This window comes from Vidua macroura, chromosome Z (genome assembly GCF_024509145.1).
Source record: "Vidua macroura isolate BioBank_ID:100142 chromosome Z, ASM2450914v1, whole genome shotgun sequence".
NCBI lineage: Eukaryota > Metazoa > Chordata > Aves > Passeriformes > Viduidae > Vidua > Vidua macroura.
Window position 1 is genome coordinate 40,614,232 of NC_071611.1, and position 19,155 is coordinate 40,633,386.

Genomic DNA, 19,155 nt, shown 5'->3' on the forward strand with positions numbered 1-19,155 from the left:
GCAGGATTGCTGCAGGCTGACCAGCAGCACTCTGTTATGGAGTTGGGATGTCTTTGGGAAGCAATCATTCCCAGGGTTCCCTTGTGTTCCCTTACATTGGATTAAGTGACAGAAACTTACTTGCTTTTCCTCTTGTGGAGGCTTCATTTTTGAAAACCATTGAAGGAAACCTTGCTACTTTCTGCATTCCTCCATAAATGCTGGTGGGTGCTGGGAGCATGGCTCCAGAGGGGAGACTGTACTGAAGAGGAGCTAGGACTGTGTGATCCACTTTGAGTGTGTGGTGTGAGCACTGGTGCAGAGAAGCTGAGCAAATGCCTTGCATTCACATGGCTAGAGAGTGCCTTCTGTTTCCTGGCTCACCAGGAAAACTGTGATAGAAATTTGATTTTTTTGGAATAAGGGAAGAAGATAATTTTATGGTGGCATTGCTGCCAAAACCCTTGAAAGTTCCTATAATATAGAAATGTCTACAGGAGACAGCATTTAAGGGTAACTAGCTTTCTTGCAGGCCCCTCTGGAAAACATTGCAGTGCTGGTTATGTCTGTATTTAACAGCTGCATTGTTTATTAGGTTTACGTGATTGATTATATCCAGGCACGCTTCCCAGATTTTTAGCTTGCTTCTTTGAGATGTTGCTTCTGTTGTCCCATCAGCGATTTATGGCTTTATAGGCCAAGACTTACAGGGTGGTTTTGATTTTTGGAAAACATTGTTAATCAAATGTTGGCTTTGCAATGCCAGGGGAGGTTTGAATCCAGCTCTTCTGTATCTGAGCTCCCTCTCTCAGTCATGTTGCTGTGTAAATGACTCCATTTGTGCAAGTCTAAAGGATAGGCAGAGCAGTGGGATGATTGCACAACTGTTAAGTCACCCTTTACTTTCCTAAGCCTGTACTAGAAGTGCAGGTGACTGAATTGCAGTTGTTATTTTGCCTTTGGTGTGTGTACCGATAATGTTACACACCACAGTGTCATTGCACAAGTAGCCCAACATAAGCCAGCAGTAGTAGATTCTTTGAGAGTGTCTATTCAAAGCAAATGTTTCAGGAATTATGGAGAATGCTTTAATGATATCCCTAGTTGATGATATTTTCTCTTGAATAGTTCCAGATATATGAGCACCATAAGCAAGAGTTACAAAACTGAGAAAACAGAACTAAAGAATCATAGAATCATGGAATGGTTTGGGTTGGAAGAGACGTTAAAAATCATCTTGTTTCAAATCCCCTGCCATGGGCAGGGAATCTTCCACTAGGTCAGGTTACTCAAAGCTCCATCCATCCTGATCTCAAACACTTCCAGAGCTTCTCTGGGCAACCTGTTCCAGTGCCTCACCACCCTGACAGTAAAGAATTTCTTCCTAACGCCTGATCTAATCCTGCCCTCTTTCAGTTTGAGTCATACTCCCTTGTTGTATCACTACACGCACTTCTAAATCACACAGTGTATTTTCCTTTCAGGAGAGTTTTGTTTGTTTTTTTTTTTTCTTTTTCCTTTTTAATGGGTTCTATATGATAATTTTTAACAAATACAGGCTTACCAGTCTCAATCCTTTTCTGGAGTAATTTCGTAGTCATATCTAAATAATTAATTTGTTATCAGTGTTTCTGCTAAGTAATTCAGTATGGTGTGAAGGAACAGCCCATCTGAATCCCATTTTTCCTTTTCTGTGCTCAATAAATATCTGAATGCAGAACTGGAACTGAAGCTTGCTTTCATCCTGGCCTGGATGCAGATGGTTTTCTTGGTTAATTTAATAGAGATCTTTACACTGACAGTAAGTGCAGAAGGGATCTCTGAGCCTCCTTTGTGAACTCAAGAGGACTTAAACCATTCACATCACTGGTAGCAGCACCTTCTTTGAAAGTCACATATTTTCCAGAATACTTATATCTTTGAAAAATTTTGGCCATCAGTTGAAAGCACAATTGTTTTTGCATGGAAGGTGGTTGTGATTCGGTGACTCTGTGTCTCTGTGCAGCCGGGGTGACCAGATTCTAGAGGCGGATTCTGTGAGCCTGCGTCACGCAGCATTAAGCGAAGCCTACGCAATCCTCAGTGAGTGTGGACCGGGCCCAGTCAGCCTAATCATTAGTCGTCATCCTAACCCAAAGGTGAGGAGAAAATGAGTGAGTGTGTCTGGATTGTTTTCATCAGGCACTGCAATTTGAGTCTTGCTGTTGGAAAAGCAGAAAATGAAGAAAATGGCTTTTTCTCGCTATGGCATGTATTGTGCTAGATGTCAGGATTGTAATGATGCTTCCCAGGTTTGTAAGTCATAGCAATGCTGGACTATCCCTGATGCTTTTCACTTAGTCACCCACTGATCAATTGCATTTTCCTGGAACTGCTTGAATGAAGTGTTCCCATCTTTCTTGGTACTTGGATGAAGTAGCAATGCAAATACAGCACAAGACCTTTTCCTCCTAAAAGTTATTTTGCAGTTACTTTGTCTTCGAGTAGAATATAATTTAGGGTCAGGAATATATGTATCAACAGTTTGAATTGATCAACTATAATAAAGTAAAACCTATCCAAAGATCAAAGTTTTCCTTGAGGAATTAAAACATGAAAATATGGAGCTCACTGCTACTGACTCCATGCACGGTCAGTTTGGAAATAAGGCTGTATTTACAAAGTAAGTGTTCTCAAGCATTTTTTAAAAATTGATAATAGAAGATGAAAGCCTATTAGCCAAGCTATAGGGAATAACAGCTTCTTTTATTTCAGTATTTCAAAGAATTTCATGAGTGTACGAAACCTTCCTGTTTAAACAGGAATGAAGCTGTAAAAATATTTGCATTAGTGGGTACAGAAAGCTCTGACTTTTGAACTCAACTACAAATGGAAGCCTTAATAACACCATATCTAGGAGAACTCAGGTTTCTTATTTTGTAATTAATAGTTTATTTTCTGCTAAATCAAATATACAGTCAACAAATAGAGGCATACTTGCCAGAGTTTATTATCTTTGTTGGAAGGCCTTGTGCTGCTAGAAAAAAAGAGGCTGTGGTTCTATTAAAGGTAAGCACAGCGAGGGTAAGAATTGGGCTTATAGTCTAAGATAACAGTATTTCTGGTGAGTCTGTGTGCTGTGCTGAACCAAAACAATGGTTCAATGTGATTGCATTATTAAGGCTTACAGACCTTTTGGAGTGTCTGTAAGAAGCGTGAAATAAAAATGCCATGCTGTAGAGCCTGCCCTTTCTCATCTGTCCCTCTTCTTACTGTGGTGGGGTCTTGAAAGTTGATGAGTGATCTAACCTGGTGTCTGCTGGAAGGATGAACTGAGTTAACCTAATTGCTTGGTATTACTCAGTAACAGAGGGAAACTATTAAGTGGCTCCTATTACAGTTTTCCGTAAGTGATATTTAAGATGACAACAAATCCTTTGCCAAGAAATGTATGAAAAGCTAAAAGTTGAGCTGGAGAGACCCTAAAGCATTTTTCCAGTACTGAATCCATAATCCTGGCAGTATTGAATCCATAATCTCTCATGGCTGGATCTCTGGAGGAGTGTCCATATAGGAACCCATATTTATTTTTATGTTATTGTCACCATTTTCTGAAAGCACTGGGGGATTGATAAATAGGTGTGGGTATTTTATTTTATTTTATTTTATTTTATTTTATTTTATTTTATTTTAATAATACCCCAGCATGCAGATTTGAGTTAGGAATTAGCTTGTCCCTTTCCATTTTGAACTGCCCGAGCATAAAGGATGCTAAACATTAAAGCTGGCAGAGTTTGCAGAAGCATGGATATTTGGTTAACTTTAAAAATTTTTTATTGCAATGTGCCTGGGACCTGTTCTAAGTTTTGGGATATGTTTTACCAAAAGGTTTGTGTTAAGGCCATGGATCATAGTCTAAGGATATGGTTCATGTTCTGCAAGAGCTCCCTGTGCCCCAGGAGCCCAGGGACTTTAGGTTTGCTGGAAGGTTGTGACACAGGCTGGAAACAGAGATGTGTTTTTACAAAGGTTCATGTTGTTTTGAACATTTTTGTACTTAATTTCTTATTTTATAACACAAAAGATCCACAGTACATTTTGCTGCTGAATATGTTTGCTTTGGTGTTTTCATGTACTTCCAAAAGAAATACCACAAAATTTTCTTTCTGCTTGTTATTCTGACTGAGTATGGCATTTATGCTGTGTTTAAACTGCTGAGTTTGCTTCAGAATCTCTCAAATCTGCATGGTTCAGGAAGACTCAAGGTTGTAGTCTCTATTTATGCTGAATTTTAATTCATGTAAAGCTATGTGCATAGAAAGTATTTTTGACAGAATTAATTTGCTTTCTGTTCTTAAATTTATATTCCTGCAGACTAATTGTTCCTGTATAAAATCATAAATTTTCCAGTAATAAGAATTAAATGTATGGCAGTAATTATGGGTTAAATTAGCAAATATGGTAAACCAGTATTTATTCTTAAACTAGAAAAACATTAATGTCCAATTGCTGATTTAGGTTTTCTTTTTAAGAAAGAGAGAAAGGAGAAAAGAAAATTAAAAAGATAGCTAATATTATGGGAAGTCTGGTATTCTTCCGGTTGGTTAAGTGTAGAATAGCTTCTGATGTATGTTTGCACAATGTATGTTTGTTTCTGATGTAAGTTTCTGATGTATGCTTGCACAAAGCAGTCTTTGTCTATTTTAAAGTCATATTTTCTCAACAAATCAATACACAGCTTTTAATTGAGTTAAAACTGGGCTCTAATAGCTTCATTTGATTTCTTTTAAGTCTGGGGCTGTTTTATTTGTTAATATTGTGTACCACTTGGATGCAGTCTTCATGCAGCTGGCAGGCTTCTGCTTCCTGGTTTTTGCAGGAAAGTGGCATCAAGTGAGTCTGAGTCAGGGGACAAGGGCTTAGGAGTGCTCAACTAGGTCTTTATTGCATCTTTAAAAATAGTCACTAATATGAAATGGATCATGTACTTGTGGTAAGTGGTAAGACTCTTGTAATTTCTTGTACCCTGTTTGAGCTTTGTCTTTCACCCCACTTCAGGTTTCAGAGCAGGAGATGGATGAAGCAATCGCACGTACTACCCACCGAGAGAGCAAGGACTCCAGCTCCTCTCACGTCACAGGTAGCAACATGTTCCCTTCTCTAGTGTGTGTTCTCTCACAGATGCAGGAGCATTTAAGGGCATGCTCTGAAATTCCCCAGCATTAATATTTTGAGAGCCCTCAAGACAGCAGAACAGTGTAGGGAGTATCATCACTCTGTCCACTGCAGAAATTTTAGCACAAACATCCAGTTCAGATGGATCAGCTCTGCAGCTTATATAACTTGCTTTTGTTCACTAGGCTGCCATGACCTGAAAGTAGGGTTGTCAAGAGGTGGTTTTTCTGAACTTTTTTCAAGATGAGAGGAAGCACAATGTTCCAGAAGGGAAAGAGCAGGAGGGGTCTATTCCATCTATGTATGCTTGCCCTTAATGGCAAAAAAAAACACCCCCAAAAGGTATTGTGACCATTTGAAAAAGTCCAGGTGTTACATACTGGACTATATGTTTTAACACCGTTTTGGTCTTTAAAGTAATGTCAAAATATGTACTCTGGCATCTCTATGATGTTTTTGAACTCCAACCTTTCCCAAAGTCTGGCAGATGAAAGCAAACTTTGGCCAATGGCAGAGTGACCAGTAAGGTGATGTTCAGACTGAAATGTTAGATTTGTTATGATCTCTTTTTTATGTGTGTCAGGTAAGATCTGCTTTGAAGCTGACCTTGTCAGTGGCTGCTGATTTGTCTTCTGAGGTTGCCCCTAGTCAGCAGCATGCTCCAACAGATGACGAAGACCATCTCCTGCTCCTTTCTTGTTCATAGCACTGCCTTGGCCCTGGCTGGCGTAACATGTCTTAGTGGTAACATTCCATCTGATCTGAGGGAGAGCTTGTGAAATGTTGAATAAATCTCACTTTAAGAAAGCAATTCAGATAATAAATAAGTGGGATTAAATGCAGCCACCAGCTCAGAAGACAAATGAGAAGCCTGTTTGATTATATGGACCACAACTTTAATTTTTGGCATCTAACTAATCTGTGTTTAACAGGAGCTGTGCAGAAAAGTCCATCTCCTAGTGTGAAGGCCAAACAAGGAGAGACCTCATCTCCCCTCAGCTGGACTATGAAACGCTTCTTGGAGCCAGCAAGCCGGGTAAAAGGATTAGATGAAATAAAAATAGAGCCTGCTTCAAATTCAGCTTTTACTAAAGCTTTTACTTGGACAAGGGGTTCAAAACCAAACCTGCATACTCCTTCCCTGTCACATGAGCTCCACAAAAGGGTTTGTTTCTTGTGCCACACATTTAAATTGTGACAGCAGCAAGCTCCTGTTTGTCTGTGTGACTGTAGCCTTTGGGAGTGATGTGCAGAGCATGGCAGAGAAGGATGTGGGGTCCCACCTCCTGCCACCTCCAAGGCACCCCTGCTTTGTGGGACACAAAGTTAGACATTCAAAGTTAGCAGGAAGGACCTGAGCCTCTGGACAGAAGGCTGAGACTAAGTGCCTCCATGTAGTCATTGCAGTGGAAAAATCTGTTTTTCCTGGTAAAGCCGAGGAAGCTGTAGACAGTGTCTGGAGGTACAAAGCCTTCCCGTCTCTTGGTGTAGAACATGTATAAAGGGAACTGCAAAAGTGAATAGTTTCATCCCTTGTTTCTGCACTGAACCACACCTGTAAAGCAGTGGGATTTGGAATCCTTTTTTATTTATTGTATTGGCAAAAAATGTGTTGATGTGCAGTGTTTCAGACATCCAATTTCAACAGTTTGGCTGTCAATATACAAGTCCTCTATTTTAAAAATAGGGTTTAAACCTATTTTATTGACACAGCAATATGAGTGGTTTGTGTGGGGTTCACATGCAAGCAGGGGCTTTATGCATCGAGGACTGTTGCATCCCGGAGTAAAAACCCACGCCGCAGAGGACAACTGGTCACCAGGGTCACTTCTCTTCAGCAGGGATCCGTCAGCTCCGAGGTAGAGCTTTCCCAGTACTTCTCCCATGATGGTACGAGCCATCTCCCCTTCTCTGATGCTGTACCTGGCCCTTGTGATGAAGAGCAGCTCCGTCAGAAGAACAGGAGCAGCTGGCTGGACGATGGCTCTCTTCTCCCTGGCAGCCTGAGTAAGTGTTGCAAATTTATCTGGTCATTGGTCGAGTGGTGGGAGAGTCGCTGAGTGCTGGGTTCCTGTTCAGGAGACCTGTGGTGGTCTCTGTGCTGGTAAGAAATGCCAGGCAAGCCATTGCAAGCCATTGTTGATTGCATGAAGTTCTGGAAAATTGAAAGAATTTGCAACAATCCACAGAAATGCCTGTTTCTGTGATATTTTGTTCAAAATGCTGTTCTGATAATGTGAAAATGACTTTGATTAGTTTGAATGAAACTAGATTGACAGGATTGACAGCACTGCAGAATTTGTTTTTGTTTTTTTTTTTTTCAAATGACTGATCATCTTATTTACTACATTTACGGAAAGTGTTCATAGCTGTCTCAGAAACTTTGAGAGGGTCAATATCTGTGTAAGAACAAATGTGCAATTTTACATCAGATACTTTGCATGTATCTTTCTCCCCATAGTAACTGACTGAAAGAACCTTGTTTGTCCTTATGGATGTGCACCTGATCACAAATTCAAAGGATGTATTTGTTCTCCCTTTCCTGAGTTTTTCAAGTAATTTCTTTGTCTACACCTTATCTTCTGTGGAAATTATTTAATGTTTAAAAGCATTTTTACATTTCTAACTAGCCACCAAAAAAAGCAAAACAAAGTAACTTCCCAAAAAGTGAGATGCAGTTCTTTCTAAGGAGAACGTGAGAAGGGTTCTTGGGTTTGTTACTTGTTAGTTTGAAATTGATTGTTGTGTGCTTCAGTCTTTGTTCAAGAAAGCAATTTTTACTCTCTGTGAGTTAATGCAGGAGTCTTGAGCTTAGATTTAATTAGATTGAATTTACATCCCTTTCTTCTTTGAGTCATAGTCATAATTTAGAAATAAACTGAAAATAGAAGTAGACATGAACTGATGTTGGGAATTACCCATAAATTGTAGTGCTATCTGCAGTCCTCTTGATGTTTACCGTAGTTAAAAGGGGGGACATGAAAAGCCTGCTTTTTGCTTTGTGAAGAAGAGTTAAGTTTCCTCTGCAAACAGAGCCACATGTATTCTGCTGTAGTGAAATGCATGGTGTTAAAAATCATCTGTAAGTCCAGTTAAAGTATAACTTTTTTTTTGCCCTAGCTGCTAGAGATGCAGGAGTGACAAAAGCAAATGGTTTGACTTCTCCAGCTAGCGGGAGGTTGTCTGGCCATCACAACAAGCACGTGGAGTCTGTCCGACCTGGCATCCTCAGTGACAGCCCCAAATCTGCCCGCAGCCCCTTTCACCGACAGAGACGGGTTGTTTTCTATGATGGTGACGCCAGTGATGACGATGAAAGTTCCCACTTGCACAGAAGCCAGAGGGCCAAGAGCCAGGAGGATACTGGCATTGTCATTACAACCTCATCTGTAGAAATTGATGATGAGAGCCAGGACAGTGAGTCATCGAGATACAGCAGCATGGAGACATCTTCCCCTGTCTTCAGCAACTCTGTGGAGTCTGCAGACAGCACGCTGGAGCAAGCTGAATCTCCTTTTTTCCCCATCATAGCTTTTGATTACTCAAGTGTGCCTGAAGTTCGTCTTGGCAGCCTGAGTTTGAGGGAGCTCCGGGAAGCACAGCTTGAACCCAAGAGATCACCAAAACTTGAGCACAGAGCAGTCACCAGAGTGAAAAGCATGATGAGCACTGAGTGCCGAAGCCTTCAGAGACACAGGACAGAGGAGCATGGCTCTTACAACAAGCCGGTTGCCAGGATGCTCCCTCACGGCAAGAAGTGTGAAGCGCCTGATGTGGCTGGGCAGGGCCAGGTTGAAGTTGTCAATCTGGTTCGCAATGAGCACGAGTCATTTGGCCTGGATTTGGAAATCCAAGCCATGCCCTTAAAGGTTGTTGTCACAGGGATGCGGCCAGGTGGACCAGCAGAAATGGTAATTTATAATTTGAGTGCATTATAGTTATGTGCTTTCCCATTGTGGGGCTGATTATTATTTTCATGATTATTTTTAAGCAAGTGGTCTGTTGAGAGTAAGCACAATTGAGGTGTTTGTCCTTGCTGGGCAAAATGTCTCACCCCATGTTGTTTTGGAGCTGCTGCTAAATAAAATGTTTCTGATTCAGAGGTGCACCCAGGCTAATTCAAAACTAAGAGAGGCAGGACGCAGATCCACTGAGATGGTCTCATCCCTCCTTGCAATTGCAATTTTTGTATTTATTTTCTAACTGTGGGCAAAGACAAAATAAATAAATCCTGGTGGCAGAGGATGGTGGTAGCAAAGGTATATTATGCTTTACTGTTTTATATGCGCATGTCCATGTATTACAGGGATCTGGAACAAAGAGGCTTTAGGTGCTGGCCAGGTTTGCCAAGAGCTACAGTAGTACCAGTAACACGTTGCTCTTCTGCATCTCGTACATGCCCATACCAGTATGGATATGTGCTTCATGCTGGTTGTGGAATTCCTAGATGCAGAAGTGCAGAAAGAAGAATAATACTCTGGTGTACAAACCTGGCTGTAGCATTTTTAATCTCATTAGCAGCCACTAGAGTAAGAGGAGATGTGGCATAGCAGTTCGAATAGGGCTGTGAGATCTGGGGATTTGGGTTTTGTTCCTGCCTTTTTCTCAGACTTATTTTGCAGTATTTAGAAACAAACCTTTACCTTAAGAACTCAGTTCATGTCTGTTCACTGGTTTAATAGAGATCCACCTGAGAAGTAGTTCATGCATGGAATTAAAATATGACACACAGCATTTGAGTCCTAAAGAAGCTAGGGCTGATCCATCCCGTTCCATTTAACTAAGAGGGCTATATCCTCCATCGTGATACTCATCTCTCAGAGAAAATAGCAGATCTTCTGACCTTCCTATTTTAGATTGATCTTTAATTCTCCTCCTGACAGAAACACAGTCTGTTCTTTATTAATGTGCTGACAAACTGACAGCTGTGGTACCTGTGCTCTGCAGTGACATGAAATAGGGGATGTTGCTCATAAGCTATTAATTGCTTTCCTGCAATCTCTGCAGGGTTTCTGATGTGTATTTATAATTTCCTTGAATCTCTCTTTGCATCAGGGATCAATGGGCAAGATGGCTGTAGGAGATGAGATTACCACTATCAACAGCATCCCCGTCAGCAAGATGATGTATGAGGAAATCTGCTTGCTTATGCAGTGTCTTCCCACATCCGTAACCCTGGAGATCCAGAAGGCAGCATCAGGTGAGAAAGCAGTTTTGCGTTTGCACCATTTATTCTGGGTACAAGTGAACAAAACATCCTTGGATCAGCTGGGCCTGACCTTCTGCTATCCTAGCTTTCCACATGGATTCAGAGAAGAGGATGGGGGGACATTGTGTCTGCATTGGTGAGCCAAGCAAAGCACTTCATCACCAAGTCAAGCTTCAGTGTCCTCTCTAGCATCATGTTAAGGGAAGAAAACCTACTCCTGTGTAAAGTATTCAAAGTTCCCACATAGAGTAGGTCCTTCCTGCCAGTGTTTGCAGAGATTTGAGTTATTTGATACAGTCCTGGAACTAAAATGGCAGTGACTCTTCTCCTGACAACTCATTTTATTGCTGTTCCTGTTCATAAAATATATAGGCCCCTTATAATCAAATCTGTCTCTCTTAAATTTGAAGTTCTAGTAATGTTTTTAATGAATGGACAATAAGACACTAAAAACCTCTTTTGTTTCTTTTTTTCTTTCCTTCCCTTTTATTATATCAGAATTCTCTAAAGTGCAGGAAGATGAAACAGAAAACTAAAATCTTAGAAAAATGTTTATTTTTATGTTTCATTACAAAAAGTTTTCTAGTGTGACTTGAAATACTTGATACTTTCTTGCTTTCTGCTCAGGGCTGATTTATGCTTCTACAGCAATATATGAATCTCCACAGACTGTACAAATTATGTGGTGTGGAAATGAGTGTTTGAAAAAGAAAAGCATACTTTTCAAATTCAGGAAGAACATAATATTTTGCTTTGTTCTAGCTTATGATCTTCTTTGTATACCTATTAATACCTGGGAACCTAAAGTGCTTCCAGATGCTTGACTTCCAGTTGTTCTTTAAGGAATTCCAGGCTTGGCTGGATCTTATTCTTGTTTCCTTAGTTTGCTGTGTCTTTTCAAACCAATAGCATTGGGGTAGGGACACATTGGCAGTACTTTGTAAGGCACTTCACTCTTCCCCTTGTCCTATCCCACTGGCAAAAAAGGTAGTCTCTTCAGCATGTGATCCACCATGCTGAATCAGGGGAGTACTTAAAATTCTAATCTGGCTGCTTGAGATTGCCCTCCTGAGATGTTTTTCCCTTGTTGATTCCAGGAGGAATCAGCACTTCTTAACATGGATTCCTAAGTTAAGTGATGTGGATAATCCTGAAGGTTTGTGTGAGAAGTACAGAGATGCGCAGGCACCTGTAAAGGAGCAGGAAAGGATTCTGACACAGAATAGCCTCTTCTTCTCCATACACTTTCTGGGCCCCATGTCATAGTAACTGGCCTCTGGAAGGCAGCTTGAATGAGGATGCATGCCTCAGAAGCAGGGTAGAGAGGTGGAATCCGGAATCCGATAGGGTGAAGTGCTGGAAGCTGAAGAGGTGGAGAGATGGGTGAGTGACAATGTGTCAGTGCAGCAGTGACAGGGAGCTCAGTGTGCTGCCCAGGAATGGGTTAAACATGTACTGAAAGCCAGGAGAGGTCTGTGCCAGAAATGCAGTAAAGCCCATGTGCTTAATGTGTGCATAACGTCACCCATGCGTGTCACATTGAACACCTGCAGAAGTGCTGAAGGGTCAGAGCCCAGTTATTTATGCACACTGTCACTGTGTTATCTGGTCACCTTTGCTATGTCAGGGCTTTCTGTGCTTCCTGGGGTCTCTACTGGAGACTTCAGAGATGAAACAAGTGATGAGAAGCAGTGCTGCTCAGCATGACTTACTGCATGCTGACACTTTGGTAGTTGGCTGCTTGACTGCTGCAATTTCAAAGATGGGAGTTAAACAGATCATGACTACTCACCTTGGATAAGTGGATTGCTCCCTTCTGTGCATAACTCAAATACACATGGTTATGATTAATTTGAGTCGTTGTAAACATCATTACAGAAGAGGAGGAGTGCAGATCAAAAGCGAAACATGTAGTCTATGTGGGTGTCTATTTTTGTAATAAAACCTGGTGTTTTCTATAGACTTCTTATAATTGACAGGATTTTTTTTTCTTTTTTGTTTTTTTTTATCGTGATGCAGCTGTCAGCAGATTTACAAACCTCATTCTGTCTCCGGGGGTAGACACTCAAAATCAGGCCAATGTCAACAGCATCCCCACCGCGGAGGAAGAACAGAGTTCTGGGAAGCAAGAAAGAGCAGGTCTGCAGGCTGCTGTCAGCAGCTGCGCGGCGGAGAGAGCAACACTGCCGCCTGATGCCACAAGCAGGTACATACACAGAGGTAGCCCGAAGGGCAGCCGTGAGGAGGACTGCGCAGCCATGCCCATCACTGACATCGATGACCTGCTCAGCCAGATGGGTGCCCCGGAAGACAGGGCCCCGCGCACCCCATCGCGCGCAGAAAGTCCCCTCCGAGACGAGTACACCACAATGTGCTGCTGTGGCACTGATGAAGGCTGCCCCGGGTCTGAGACGCGAGCACCCAAGGAGGAGCTGCTGGAAAAAACTGTGAATTGTGGAGCTAATGCACAAGGGGTTTTGGGGCTGTCTGTGTTGGACTCCATTAACACAGGCAAGCTTTTTACTGTGAATAAAAACTCCTTAAATAACTATTCTAGGAATTTTAGCAGTTTAAATGAGGATGAGTTGCCTGCAGCAAGCTCTCTGGAAGGTAAGAGGAGTGACTCGTTTCCAAAGTCGATGTATGGGGCTGCGGAGGATTCTCACTCAGATGCAGAGTCTGTCACAGAAGCCTTTGACAGTGCCAGTGAGGTGTTGCCTGGGCAATGTGCTGCTGCTAATGCCCCCACAGGCTCTACTGTAACAGAGTCAGATGAGGAACAAATTGAGATTTGTTGCATGAATGACGAGCTGCAGAAGCCTGCACAGGAGCAGCATCACACCTCTGGAATAAACTCATCCTCACTGTCCCCGCTGCACCCTTACAGTGGCAAAGTTTTGCAGAATGAGGGCTGTGCAATGTGTGGGTCACTGGAGACAAGCATCAACAAACTAGGTTTGGAAGATCATGGTGGTCCCACTCCATGTTCTTCACAGTGTCCAGATGTGTCCTCTGCATCCTTGTGTTCTTCCTCAGTTCTCCTGCCAGAAGAAGACATCCTAAAGAATTCAGTCAGTATCCCTAATGTTTACTCTTTCTGTAATAATGGTGCCTTACGTACAGAAGAACAGATGAATTTGGGGAACAATAATGAACATAAGAAATGCTATGAATCCATTGAAGAGAAAGGGTCTCTGCACGGCAAAAAGAAAAGCTTTTGCTCTGCTAGAAATCTCAGTACCTTGGAAAACAGCTTGTTTGAGAAAGAAGGATGTCATGATGAGCAGAGATCCAAATCTGAAAGTGAAATGGCAGCTGATGACTGTAATCGTGCTGTTAATTATTGCTTGGTGAAGAAAGAAACCAACAGTTTGTCCACCTTGTCTAAAACAGACAGCAATCATGTGAATGCATCGTCAACAAGAGGAATATCACTCAGGTCACCCTTTCCCACTAGATCTAAAGATCCAAAGGCTAATGCAACTCATGAATTGCCAGGAAAAAATGAGAAAATTAACTCCGTGACTTCAGGACGGACATCAAATGGAAAAGTCCAAAGCTCAGGCACAAATCACTGCAAAGGAGCTGCAGTACCGCACAGCCCATCCTCACAGAAAAAATCCTGTCAGGAGTCTAAGGCAATGGCACAAAAAAATATAATGGACACCCTTTTAAATAATCAGAAATCTAAAGCAGGACCAAAGCTAAAAGGGTTCACCATCAAAAACAAAGCAAAGACAAATTCAGATTCTTCTGGCATTACTCCTACCAAAGTCAATGGGGCTGATCAGAAAAGGGCTTCTGTTTCTCCACAGCTATCCCCCAAACTTCCGGGAAAGAAAACACCATTGTCCCGTAACTCACCTACAAACTCAGATCCTGGGAAGAGCATTTCAACAGCCTCAAAGACTCTGAAATCAGAGCTAGAAAGTAAACCATCTCTGGTAATTTCTGAAGATTCACTTTTGCCTCTCCTGAAGGGCAGCAGCAGTCCAACCACGAGTGGTGAAATTAAATGTGGCTGTGGGGAGCTATCATGGGGAAAGCCAAAAGAGAAGCAAGTTTCCATGAGGGCTGTGGTGTGTCAGGGTAAGGATGCTAAGGTGGATGATTTCAGAGCCAGAGACAGTCAGTCCATAGTCACTTCACCTCCTCAGGGGATACCAAAAGCTGAATATGTGAAAGGGAGGACTGATAACCCTGGAAGAGACCTGAACAGAATCAAAAGCATCTATAGTGCAGATCACCTTGGGCAATTAGATCTGCAAAATGTAGGAACGTCTGCTGGAGCCTGCTTTTCTTCATTGGGGTCCCCCTCAGTTCAGCAGGAGCAGCTGGAAGGGCAGGAGATCCAACGCACTTTCATTGAGGTGAAGCTCTCCCCCTCATCATCCCCTTCCTCCTCCTCCTCTGCCTCATCCTCACCAGCGTCGTTTTTGCGACTGCCATTGCTGGAGAAAACAGAAGAGGTGAATGGAGAAGTGCCTCGGCTGAGTGAGGAGATGGGGACCATGCAGTATTTCTCAAGAGGAGATACTGCCGGAGACAGACGTCTCTGTGGCTTGTCGAAACCTGTGACGAGGACCTACTCAATGCCATCCCAGTTATCAGGTCACTTGAGGGAGGACTGCCATGTTACAGAGGTTCACCCTGTGCAAGGTCCCCAGGGCCAAATTGCAGAGGAGAAATATCCACAGGCAACAACAGGGATATTAAAGATGGTTCACCTGAATCTGCCTAACAGCCAGAGTGGAAAGGAGCAGGCTTACGCCTCCAAAAGTGCCCAGAAGGTCCATGACACATCCCCTTCAGCCAGTGACATTAGCTATCCCACTGCTGATAAACTGAGAAGCTTCAGGCGGAATTACTATTACTATGAGCTGAACTGGCCACATGAGCCAATTTCATCCTTCTCTGTCAAACAGAGGATCAAATCCTTTGAAAACCTGGCAAATTTTGATAGGCCCATTGTGAAGGCTATTGATATATGCTCGGCTGCAAGGTTGCCCCTTGCCAGGAGGTCATGTGGTGGGTTGGCCGCCACATCCAGCTCCACTGAGGCACCATGGGCACTGCGGCGCAGCTTGAGCTCCTATGGTGGCAGTCCCAGCCCAATCAACACCATGGCCAAGTCTCCCCTTGGTACAGAGCCTGTGTGTGTGACCGAGGGTGGCAAAGGGGATGAAAAGCCCCAGAGGAGCGAGGAGGATGGCGCTGGGGCAGACATAGCTGCCTTCCCCACCTTGGCCTCGCAGGTGCACCACAGCCGGGGCCTGGGGCGGCCGCCTCTGTCCCGCTCCAGGCTGCGGGAGCTGAGAGCCCTCAGCATGCCTGACCTGGAAAAGCTGTGTGGAGAGGGCTTCTCGGAGCCTCCGCAGCCCGCCTGCTTCAAGACAGAGCTGGAAATCACACCCTGCAGAGTCCTTGGCATGCCTGCCCAGAGCATGCCAGCTCCACCAGCCTGCTGCAGTCCCGCGGAGCTGGGTGGGATGGGAATGGGAGCCTGCAGCCCCCGGGACAGCGGCTCAGGGACACCGGGTTCTGCCTCGGATGATGACATGCCCCATGGCAGCTCTCTGGATGGAGGAAACAGCTGGTCTATCAGGTTGGTGTCAGCTTTGCTGTTATTGTTTCATCCCTGCCCAAGGCAAAGCTTCCACTGTGCCTCAGGTCTGCCCCAAAGCACATTTCAGATGCAGCCCCAGCTTGCTGTCTGCTCACGGTCAGGGGGTGTCATTCATGACCTTGATGCCTTGGAGCTGCCATGCTGCTGTGTCTTGGCTTCACTACAGAATTTAACATTTTATCCTGGAATGGCGGGGCTCCTTTTCTGTGGCTCCTCTAGCTGGTTTTGGTCAGTTTTTGGCCATGTTACAGCACAGCAGTAGTGCTTGAGATGAGGCTGCACTGCACTGGCTGCCAGCACAGCCTGTGGTGACAAATGAGCTTGTTGTCCTGCCAGAAGTAGTTTTCAGATGTAGCTGTCTCCTGTTAATGTCTGTTGCTAAAACCATTAGGGAAAGATGAGGGGAACAGAACAGGGACTGACTTTGAGAGTTATTCTTAAATAATCTTCTCTGACCCTTCCTATTCCCCCAGCATACACCATTTCTTACTGGTTTTTGAGATTCCTTCTTTGTCATCTATCCTAATACAGCCTACACTGTATACATGAAATGTATCTCTACAAAACTAGGAAATATAGAGCTCTTCTTTCTTTTTACATTTATTTTAGCTTGGATCAGCTGCTCATCTCAAGCCTGGACCAGCAAAAACTGCAATCTGTTTTTTCGGTGGTAGTACCAAAATGTGATGTTGCTGCTATGCTCCAAGAAGTCAAAGCACAAGTAAAGGTAAAAACCACAAGATAAAACTGGGTTATTGGTGGATTTTTGAGGGTTTTCTTAAGGGTAGATAAAGTCTTTCCCAAACTGTTTCAGGGCTTCTCCAGTAGTCTATTGACAGGCTATTACTATCAACTGCAGTTGATGTTAATTTTACTAATGCTGGTTCTAAATGCCTGCTATAAACCTGTGATAATTTTGAATGGCTTTTTGTGTAAAGAAGTTCAAAAGCATTTATGAGTCACAATAAATAGACCTATTTTAAGTGGTAAAGTATTCCTCCATCTGTGCTCCCCAGTAACTGCACATCAGAATTTAGCTTTCCACCAGCCATCTGGGTCAGACTCAGTTTCCCCACCATGCAGGGGAAGCTCTGCTCCTCTTTGTGCCTGCTGTCTTTTGCTAGAAGTTGCAATCACAGAAATAGAATTTATTTTGTTCAGTCCTGAACTTGAACACCAGAAAGCAGCTGCTGAAGGGTTTATAAGAGATTCCTGTGACCTTTCTGTTCTCTTCTGTGAAAACTGTTTTTTGTGTCAAGATAACCTGCTTCATTATGTAGGTGTTTGAAGGAGGCTTCCAAAGTGAAGTGCCTGCCAGAACATTACCTCCCTGCTTTTTGTGTTTCTGTTTGTGGGATACATCCACATCCTTTTTAAATCAGAACAGAAGTTGATAAAATAATGACAGTGCTGGAAGGGAAACTGCCATCTGATCTGCATAACTGCTGGCTGAGCTGCATCTGGAGTGTTCTTGAGTTTTGTTCACAAAGATTGCAATTTCAAACATAGAACAGGCTGGGGGAAAAGGACCTCCCCAAAATATCCAGCTCTATCTCCTTCCAGGGGACAGCATAGCTAAAGAATGCAAGTCTCAAAAGTTTGGTGAGCCAAGAGGGCTAGCTAGGTTTACTGATAAAATTAGGATTGGATTGCACAACTGGACAGAGGTAATTAAGTGTTCTCTAAAGTATTTTGTATGTGTTTTTGGACAGATTATTTATTTATGCCAGTTTTCAAAGCCTGAGAGCTCAAATATTTATAAAGCTGAATGCTTTTTGGAATGCACTCCTTGTCTGCATAGTTTCTTATCCATATTTAAGCCCAGTGTGGCACATACTCTGGAAAATTTTATGCTATTCAAATAGTGGATTTTAAATGTACAGTAGAACGGTTCTTCATAGTTATCCAGTTGCTGAAAAATGAGATGGACTGCCTGATTTGGACTGAGAGCTTCCTTGGGAAGAGTTTGTCACCATCCTTTGCATTAAACAGTGCTGAATTTACTGCTAGCATTTAATAAATGCTACTAGTATTAATTTAAAAATTATTTATTTTATTTAGGTCATTTTATTTAGGTCTCTGTGACTGGTATCTTTGGCTAAGAGTCTAAACAGAGGTGATCACTGGAGGCCTGGTGTGTTCTTTGTGTGTCCAAGTAAAGCAGTAAGCATCTACACCCAGGTCTCTGCCCAATATTATGTGTGCTGGCAAGGAGAAGCTTTGAGGGCCGGGGAGAGAGGGAATGCACCTTGGGAATGGGAAGCCAGTATACAGACTGTGTTGTTGACTGGCCCAACACATATGATTCTTGGATAACTCTTTTAACATCTGAACTTTTTTTTCCCTGACTTTTTTCCCTTCCTTCACCAGTGTAAGCAAATCAAGTTGAGATATCAAGGGTTGGAAATCTCTTGAAGAAAAAGCATTGCTACAGTACTTAACAGTCAAAGATATGTGTATGTTTCCATTGCTTGGAAAGGGGTTAGCCTAGTTACTTAACTGATGTTATTATTTCTAGCCAGACATAAAGCTGTTCTCACTTGGGTACAGGTGAGCTGAGTCTTAGCATTTACAAAACGTTGTGGACAAAGATATTCTGCCCTCACTGCTCCTCTCTCCTTGAGTGCTTATGGATCAGTGATGTGGAGCAGGGTGACATCAGTTTTTGACATTGCAGGAATGCCGCTGGTGTAGAAAATCTTCCACAGACACTGTGTGGCAGAGAAACATGCTGTGAGACCAAGAATTTGACTGTTGTTTCACCATAAAATCTAATGATCTGTGGCTCCCTGTGCCATCTGAAACAAAAGGCAAATGCTGAATTAATATGTTGAGTTTAGTGAACTAAATATATAATTTAACACTAAATAGATTAAGAGATTGGTTTCTAATGATTTGCTGTTACTTTGAGTATTGGCAGTTTCTGGAAATAACTGGTGTTAGATGGGATCCTGGGGAAAAGCTGAGAAACTTGCTTTCTACTCCCTACATCTGATGCTGTGCCCCACAGTTAGGTACTGTATTCCACCAAATTCCTTTCTATAGGTCCCCTTACACCACAAAATGTGGTCTCTGTGACAGTGTCAGACTTGTTGGATGCAAACCTGCACCAATCCTTTTCCTGTGCAGGATGCTCCCATTTCTACAACAGCACTATAGTCCTGTTCAGGTCCTTACAGGGTCCTCA

At 42.8% G+C, this 19,155-nt stretch overlaps 1 protein-coding gene across 1 annotated transcript in view; it reads left to right on the forward strand.

Moving 5' to 3' along the window:
• Positions 1 to 19,155, forward strand: part of PDZD2 (PDZ domain containing 2) — a 202,264-nt gene that overhangs the window by 172,322 nt on the left and 10,787 nt on the right. The window contains exons 15-22 of the mRNA XM_054003663.1: positions 1,985 to 2,117; positions 5,017 to 5,098; positions 6,066 to 6,169; positions 6,972 to 7,140; positions 8,254 to 9,044; positions 10,189 to 10,333; positions 12,362 to 15,947; positions 16,578 to 16,695. Coding sequence (XP_053859638.1) covers positions 1,985 to 2,117; positions 5,017 to 5,098; positions 6,066 to 6,169; positions 6,972 to 7,140; positions 8,254 to 9,044; positions 10,189 to 10,333; positions 12,362 to 15,947; positions 16,578 to 16,695 — 5,128 coding nt within the window. The remainder of the gene's footprint in view (positions 1 to 1,984; positions 2,118 to 5,016; positions 5,099 to 6,065; positions 6,170 to 6,971; positions 7,141 to 8,253; positions 9,045 to 10,188; positions 10,334 to 12,361; positions 15,948 to 16,577; positions 16,696 to 19,155) is intronic.